The 8,734-nt window shown below is 37.0% G+C and overlaps 2 protein-coding genes across 3 annotated transcripts in view; one reads left to right on the top strand and one right to left on the bottom strand.

Moving 5' to 3' along the window:
• LOC109539819 overlaps positions 1-2,380 on the top strand; it is a 19,281-nt gene extending 16,901 nt beyond the window's left edge. Inside the window, exon 8 of the mRNA XM_019907830.2 lies at positions 991-2,380. Coding sequence (XP_019763389.2) covers positions 991-1,480 — 490 coding nt within the window. The 3' untranslated portion in view covers positions 1,481-2,380. The remainder of the gene's footprint in view (positions 1-990) is intronic.
• A 201-nt stretch (positions 2,381-2,581) lies between these two features.
• The window catches only part of LOC109539818, a 24,064-nt gene continuing 17,911 nt past the window's right edge, over positions 2,582-8,734 (bottom strand). The window contains exons 6-14 of one of the 2 annotated variants that reach the window (XM_019907828.2): positions 8,219-8,341; positions 7,337-7,515; positions 7,076-7,254; positions 6,827-6,915; positions 6,261-6,481; positions 5,274-5,450; positions 4,468-4,623; positions 4,287-4,411; positions 2,582-3,901 (exon numbers count right to left, since the gene is read on the bottom strand). In XM_019907828.2, the coding sequence (XP_019763387.1) occupies positions 3,664-3,901; positions 4,287-4,411; positions 4,468-4,623; positions 5,274-5,450; positions 6,261-6,481; positions 6,827-6,915; positions 7,076-7,254; positions 7,337-7,515; positions 8,219-8,341 (1,487 nt within the window). In that variant the 3' untranslated portion in view covers positions 2,582-3,663. The remainder of the gene's footprint in view (positions 3,902-4,286; positions 4,412-4,467; positions 4,624-5,273; positions 5,451-6,260; positions 6,482-6,826; positions 6,916-7,075; positions 7,255-7,336; positions 7,516-8,218; positions 8,342-8,734) is intronic. The other variant, XM_048668342.1, reaches the window with a different exon arrangement.

Genomic DNA, 8,734 nt, shown 5'->3' with positions numbered 1-8,734 from the left:
CTTTGCTCCTGTTAGTACCAGTTGCCCAAGTGAGTTTTATTCTGTTTGAGCTCCCGGCCAGGGTTGTAAGTTCTTTTACACAATCTAGCACACATTGTGACACCTGCACGCAAATGAATTGAATCTTCGAAGTGAACGCAAGTATTTATCTGACATTTTCTGGAAGAGAAAACAGAATAGTCTGCGTAAATTCGACAAAGTTCTGATTAAATTGGAGATTTTATGGATTTTTGAGAAACCTTCAAAGATCAGCGGCAAATAAACGAATGTTTTAAAAGCTGTAGTCAAACGAAAGAAAAGCTGCAACTTCCAAAGGCGTACACGAATCTATTTGAATTTTTGTTACAGTATTTAGAAGGCTTTATGCTATGAATGTACTAAGTCTTATTCCAATCAAATGATTGATGAATTTTTCAGAAATTCTTAAAAATCAAGCGCAATAAAAATGTTGAACATTTTTACACGAGCTGAAAAACACTCTAACTTCCAACTGAGTCGAGGTGCAGGATTCTATTTGCGTTTACCTCACCGCAGAAAGAATATTTTAAGCTTGAGAAGAGGTGTCATTGAATTGATTTTTCAGAATCCTTCAAATATCGGGCTCGAATGAGCGAATGTTCCAGCTTGAAACCAAAATTGCGTAACTCCTCAAGGCGTGCAAGAATTCACTTATATTTATCTCATAGTACTTTTCTTTCTATATCTTTAGAGGTGAGAAATTTCTGAGAAAACATAATGCAAGAAGAATCTCTTGAGAGTAGTTGAGAAAATGGTCATAAGAAGTGAGGATATTTTCTGCATCGTTGAACACATGTTGAAATTTTGGACGCTGTAGGGCTCTGAGGGATAAAACCCTGATTTCCTCATCGACTTAATATATTTAATTCTGAACCAAATCTGAAAAGCTTACACCCGAAAAAACCCGATCAGCGCACCAAAACCAACCCTCAAAAATCCCAGAAAGGGTTACTCAACTGGGCAAATTTCCAGATACCAAAGCAGCCTTTTGGACATCTCCCACGGTCCAGACAACCAATATGGACCCCCACCCGGCCTCCCAGTGGAACACTACCTCCATTCCGGTCATCCGCGCGATGAAAGAAGAGTGCGAAGATCCCTCAGCAACGATCCAGAAACAGAAGTGGGCGTCAATCGAATAATTCGCGTAGTTAGTACAGGAGATCTGACATTCTCCCTGGATGAGAACAGCACATCTACAGCCCCCACGATGGTTTTCCCAGCTTCCAATGATCAAGTAGTGGCGGCTAGTGGGCTGATTTGTATGACCACGTCTGGATTTGCTGCCACTTTGATCGTTCTGCTGGCCATAATGATAATTTCCTGCTTGATGTCGGCGTTTTTGTGCGTCAAGTTGAAACCGTTCACTCATAAGAAAATCGTCGGTTGGGTTGGGTTTACAGCCACTCAAAAAGTGGCCGGTAAAACGGTGGCCACCTCAAAAAGCTGCTTTTATTCGTGATCGGAAGTGACTTCTTTGGTAGGCGTGTAATGTTGGCTAAATTATTTTTCAGTGTTTCAAGGCAATTTTTAAATGTGTTTAATTACACCCTGCAACTGCAACTCTTGCCGGGAAAATTTTTAGTTCTAATAGCAAATGTTCGCATTAAAAAAAAACTCCTGGTTGGAAACATGTCGCCCTTTTCTGAATCACTTTGATAAACATGTCAGCACTACCTCTTACTTTGTAATAATTTAAATAACTATAAATAACTGCACGTTGTTTCTACAGTGAATAAGTAAGTTTGCGGTACCGTTTTGCTAAGTTTAAGGTTGATTTTATTTGCTTAACACATTCCCATCGAATTATCAAAACGGTTCCAAGATTAATTAAAAATGTATTATGCGATAGCGCATAACAAAGTACTTCCATTTTTATTGGAACTTTATAGTATTTATAGTATAAGTTACCTCATAGGACATCTAATTTCCATTAGTCGAATAACAATTTCTGGGTATATAGGCTTAGTTGGGCGGCAATTTCAATGGATAACAAACACCCATTGGTTGAGTGGCTTCCATTTCAATTGCCGTAGCAGTTTTTTAAGGTAATTTATCGATTTCTACTATACAGGGCGTCATGATTTTAGCAGCATTTCAATCGTTTTCTGGTTATTAATCAGGGACGCCCTGTACATTGTGTAAATACTGTCGGACTATGGGTGGAGGTAAATTATTTATCTTTAATTGCATTAATTTATTTTCCACAACCTGTATTTTGTCTAATTATTAAAGCCACGTATTTTTTATCATGTACCTGTATAACTTAGATTTATCTTGTCCATCTTACCTGCTCTGTTTTGTTTTTATGCCGCTCTTAGCTTCAAGCTAATGAGTAAATAAAAAATCTTTTCTAATCTGATTTTTAAGGTTTTAATTGCTGTTTTTCATTCTAATGCGCTACTTTACTTTGGCGATATTTTAACTGCTAATTGTATTACTTTCAGATAAGAAGCGGGAATTCTTGGGCTCCTGCAGAAAATACACAAAAACGCATTTGACGCTTTTTAATATTTTATAGAATGGTTTGAGTGCAACGCACACAAATAAAACGAACGAAACCTACTCGTCTAATGATTTATATTCCCATTAAATATATACAAACGTGTAAAATAAATTAAATAGCCTCTTGTAGTGTAGAAGTGAATAAATATAACATATACATAATATATTAGGTGGAAACGGAATGAAACACATGAAAAAATGAAGGTCATACATGAATAAATTTGAAACCCAAAAAACACGAATTATTTAAAATTTTATTAAAAAATATCCACTCGACTGAACGAAATAAATTTCGAATCCCAATTTGACTTCATTGGGACAATAACCAAGAACCTACTAGCTAGACATTAAAGTTTAACATAAATAAACTATGCAGACTAATTAAAAAACACTAGCGGACACTCTGGTTTTATTAACAAACACTATACACGTATGGGTGTGCTATATTGTACTGATTAAATTTTAAATTATTTTTTTTCGCCGATTTTTCTGCCCAAATTCAAATAAAAAGAACTGAGCAAACAAGCAGATAAATTGGATCAGTAACGTTTAGCAAACACGTAATAAAATACTGGTGTATGATATATTTACACAAATTAATTAACGTGTTTAACAAAACACATTTCCTATACACTTTTTAATTGAAAGTTTTAAGTGATATGTGAAATCCGTGCAACTTGCTTAGAGTAAGTGATAACATAAATTAGCAATCTTTGGCCCCTAAAACAGTAAATAATTACCCACCACCGACTACTTACAAACGATTTAATATAGCTAGAATAGTTCTAATTAAAAAATAAATAAATCAACTGCTGTCCACGAGCAGATTGCTGCCTTGAGCATAAAATTGAGCAATTAACTAAAAGTTCGTTACTTTTGAGTTGAGCTTTTCTGCGAAATTATCCTATCAGCAACCTTAATTAATCGTAACCTCCCGATAGAGTGTTTTAGGGGTCAAAAAACAAAAGCAATAAATAATAAAAAATATTATTTACATTGAATTCCTACACTAAACAGTATCTACAATCTACAATAGAGGCAACATTTCTGTCGCCTTCTATATTGCAATGTTGCCCGTAAACTTTTAAATAACTGGTATTAGTTGTTTGAAAAAATAGACTTTTGTGCACCCGAAGCTCCCTAATCTCTACCACTCAGAGTTTTTCCATTCGAACTAGACGCAATGGACAAGGACGTATCCATCGTTCCATTGTGATCCGACATGCTGGATTCTGGTCGAAGAGTGGCCAAAGAAGTCGATGGCTTCAACAGCTTCAAACCGATCCAGCTGGAAAATATGCTCATGGGAATTGAGCCGTTTGGGTGTTGCTGCTGTTGCTGTTGTTGCCTTGCTATATGCTCTTTTTGAAGCTGATACCTAACAATTTTTCGTTGAATTATTTGCTACATTCTATTACCTGTATTGTGCAATTACTGTTTAAATAAGCGCCTATCAGAATTTTTGTTTTATTTTCTATTCAATTGCTTTGATTGGGGTTTTGTTCCTTGTTTAAGAATGTTGAGACACTTGGAGACTAATTGTCCGAATTCCATTCTTTGTTCAATTTCAAAATTTCTAGTGTTTTTTTTATGGGAAAGTTTCCGTTTTTGAAGCTTCCCAAAAATAGAGAGTGTTTGTATTTGGAGCTGTTAGAACTCGTCTACTGAAGCTTTCCTTTGGAAAAAGCAGCAGCCAGTGTTTGGAATTAAGCTAGATTTTCTAGAACATTAAAAAATAAATAAGCAAAGAATCCAAAAATTACCTATACAAGAGTGTTCCTGCAACTAGCGCTGAAACAACAGCTGAAACTGCAACCAGCACGAAAAGTATACTGAATCCAGGCACTGGCATGCATATCCCATAGACGACTTCCTCTCTTATCCTGCCCTAAAAAAGCCGAACAAAAATCAAATTCGAGCCTTTTTGCAAACGGATAAACTCACCTGAAACACCGTAACTGCTTCTGCTCGATTATCAGGACTGAAGGCCAAATCAGCTTCGGAAATGACCTCGTATATTCCACTGACACCAACATCTGCACTTCTGGCTTTCCTGTCGGATATCACCATTGATCTTCGTCTTCTATTGTTCTTCTCTAACTGGAAACGCAAACAGACTGTCTTTAATGGGTTTTGTTAGGTGGGTCGACAATTGCACCACAAACATCCAAAGAAGGATTTATCGTAGATGAAACAATGAGCAGTTGTGAGAAAATTCCTATCCAAATATCCATTGAGACTTGGAAAATTATTTGTTTAATTATTGGGGAAATGCTCTGTTGCGCACACCTAGAGTTGGTTGGGTGGCTCAAAACCTCACCAAAAAAAAAGGCTCCATAAACTCGCGCGTTTTTCAAAACTTGAATTTTTAAACTTACAGGAATACTAAAATAAACATGAGTCAGTAAAGAAGTAAAAAAGTAAGTAAGTAAAAACTCTTCAATATTTCCACAGCAACATTTTGCAACAGTCGTCATTCTGTGTCCACACCTTGTAATTTACTAACATTCATTAAATTTGGAAATATCATTGCAACATCAGAAATAGATTGTAGGGAACCTGATTTCACTATTGCAGGATCCATAAAACATAATTTTATCATAGTTATGATCTATATGGCGGGCTTGATTCATTTTATGTTTGAAAAAGAACTCTAAAATACGAGGTGTGCTAAAATAAAATGTCTGCTATTACCAACGTACTTTGATCACGAATGGAAATATGTCAAAGGTAATAATAGTAAACTTTACCAGTGAAACGGGAATTTCCCGGGTTTGATTAAGTTTCTCGCTGGAATTTTGCGATAATTTTCCTTCTTCCTCGGAAGATGATAGATTTACTTCTTCCAAGCTGCGTGGAGCTGCGACTGGCAATTCCAACTTCCGAGGCCCATGCGGGAATTTCTCCTGGCCCACATGGAACATTTCCTAGATAAATGTTCATCTATTTGACACAAAGTACCGTAATTTAAATCTAGCAGCTAAACTAAGCACATCAGTCCTTTTAAGCTCTTTAGCGCGTTTTATTGCACTTGAAGATGAAGATGGTGAGCCACACCAAGACTGATTAACTCAAGTGCAGCGATAAACAACTTCTAAAAGCACTTTGTCGTCTAGCGAATGCAAATAAAGTGCCGCCTACACCAGTATAGAATCGCCGATCTAAAGGGCCCGTTAAACATTTCAACTAATAAGCTGGTGAATATTAATTCGGATACAAAACGCTAGCTTAAAATCACCCATTCCATGTTAAAACAGTTATGCAAGGAATTATGCGCATATAAAGAAGTCATGAACATTTAAATGCATTTCCAATACTGGGAACTTGGGCCATAATAAACAAACATTACACAATGCAAAGTGGAGTCGGTCAGGTTTTTTTTAAATAGTCTGAGCCGCACGTAACTAGTCGATGCACCGTTTTTATGGATTTCAAATGCCTTTTAGACTGGTAATTAAAACCCATACTTTGTCTTTAATGGTTGTAATGCCGTTACATTTCGAGTTGTCTTATGTTTATCATTATTTTGCTTTTTTCGACTTTGGGAATGTGCGCCATTGGAAAATTGGAGAATGTCTGGGAATATTGTCTGTTTTTTCATAGTAATCAGGAGAAACTGGCAGTTTTTCATCCCTTTTAATTGGGGAAAATTTTCAAAAAATCTTCAAATTTTTGCTGATTTTTGGGATTTTAAATTTTCTTAAAATACGTTTATTTGTAAAACATTAATTACTTACATGATGGGGCCCCGCATGAACGTCCACTTCCTCTAAATCTAGAACATCATCAAGAACATCCTCGTCTTTATCATGTTTGTTGGCCGCGTTCGCACTTTTTTCAGTTTCCCTTAAAACATTTTCTTTCGAGTTCGCAGGGTTGGGTTTTTTCCACGATTTTTTGTTGTTCTGCTTATTCACATGGGCATTCAGGGACATTTTAATGGCTGGTATTTCCTCCCCTGCAAAAATCATGTGTGCCACTTTAATCGGGAAGAATTACACTATTTGAATACAAATAGACGCGTTCGCGGTCTTTGCTTGAAAAATTCGCCACAATTAGAGTAATTTGGAAATTTTTATGAAACTTGCCAGCATGATAGAGCATAACATGCGATTTCCACCACTGCTGTTTGTTGCAGCTATGCATGACTTCTGGTTAGAAAGTTACGAATTTTCAATTAAAAAAATCCATGTTTAAGCGCATTTTTCTCTGTATTTTGGACATTTACCCAAAAAAAATACCAAATTGCGGCAACTTTTTTTAAAATGTGCCAAATTTAGGCAATAAGTTCAGTGTAACTCACCTGAAGCTATTGCTGCGTCGTTTTCATGAATAATATCATCATAAAGCATGTCCTGCTCATTAAGCTGTTCATCCAAAGGATCCGGGGTCCTAAAATGAACAATTATTCTGTAGGTTTAGCTTGAGCATTTAAATGAGTTGCTGAACATTTCAAAACTCTCATTAAGAATAACAAAAAACGACATTCAAAGGCAGATCATCAGTAGAATGGAAGCTTAAAAAATCGCTCAATTACTTGCTGAGTACTTACCGATCTTTGATTTCAGACGAAGAAATCTTGTCGTCCTTCCTATCCAAGGGACTGTTATAGTGTTCAAAGTTTCCATCCAGATTCGGGCCTTTATTAGGCTGGAGCTGACAGTGGTCCAGACAACCGTGTCTGCAAATTTCGACTTTACATTTGATGTGCACACTCAAAGCATCAGGAAACTGCAAAAATACATTTCAATTGAACATCCTGCAGTTGAATGAGTCACTAATATTAGCGTAAATTTGCTAAAAAAAGTCTTACCTTAAATGCATGGAAAAATGCATAAGTGATTACAGAGGCTCTTTCATCAGCGCCTCTAGCTTTGAGGAATCGACTGATCATTTTCGGTCGAAGCACGCAACCGAACTCATCTGAGAGTTGAATAACGTGGCCTCCTCCATCGGAAGCAACGCAAGATTTTACCCGCATGTCAAACTCGCCTAGAAAAATCGAAAAATTGCTCTAAATAGTTATTTTTTGCAAGTTGATTCACTCTGTGCAAAGGCCTAAAATTGAGTCACGTATCCTTAACGTATTCAATCTTTTTAAGCATTCATTCGGGATACTTAATAGGCAGTAGAAAAACGATGACAGACACAATGTTAATTAAATGTAAAGAATTATATAGTTTAATAATAACGGGACCATTTGCCTTGGGTCCGTTTTTTCAACACGTGTTAACACTGTTGGGTTTTTTATGCGGCCTGCATAAATTTGCACACATTTCGATTGGCCGGTCTAGACGCAGACAATAACTTTGGCGAATTTAAATTCTATCTAGCAGATTAGTGGATTATTTGATAATTGAATTTCCGGAAACCACTGGAATTGGCAACCATTCCAGAACAATTTCCCGCCGCACATTTTCCATGATATTCATCCACTAATGCGATTCAAGCAATTCACATACGGTTTTCGCCGACGGTTTTTCTTAGAATGGCCATCGTAATGGTCAGCAGGTTTGCATTAAATTGGGCATATCAGCCATCAGTCAAGATTCGCACCACTGATAACAGTTGGTTTGCTTGTGCGCCTCTTGTTCTGCTGTTTACTGATGCCGCTTTGTATCCTGCTCCCATAACATGTTTATCGGTTTTCTTCGCAAATTATTTATTTATTCCAGTATTTTCATTTTTCCCTTACCTCGATAGTCATTGATCGCTACCACTAGCGTTAGGGTTGATCCAAGTGGCACGATGCCGCTAACTGGAGGCGCCCATGGACCTTTTCCATGCTGGATTTCCATCCAACAGTCCACGTTATCACCTGAAATAAACACACCACACTGTATATATGAGGGCCAAAAAATTCTTCCAAATTTAAAGGCTCGCAAACTTTTCAGCTTCTCGCAAGCTTGAGACTGGAAACTTACAGAAAACCGCTATCAGCAGACCCCGAAAAAATTGTTAATTCCATCCAATGTTAACCCAGGAAATTAAAATTTTCATAAAATGCACCTACAAAGCTGCAAACCATAAAAATTTCTCTCAATATGTTTGAACTTCACAGGCTTGAAATTTAGCACATAGCGAACTTCAAGAAAACGCGCGCTTGGAGCTGCAGATTTATTTAATAAATTGCTGCCTCCGCCCCTGTTGTAACCAGCAAAACTGAATTTTGGCAGTCTACACAGGGGCGGATCCAGCTTTAAATTCCGGG

This window comes from Dendroctonus ponderosae, unplaced genomic scaffold, assembly GCF_020466585.1.
Source record: "Dendroctonus ponderosae isolate FM_Combo_2020 unplaced genomic scaffold, Dpon_F_20191213v2 Dpon_F_20191213_7, whole genome shotgun sequence".
Taxonomy (NCBI): Eukaryota; Metazoa; Arthropoda; class Insecta; order Coleoptera; family Curculionidae; genus Dendroctonus; species Dendroctonus ponderosae.
The sequence above is the reverse complement of the archived record's forward strand: the minus strand, read 5'-3'. Positions and strand labels throughout refer to the sequence as shown.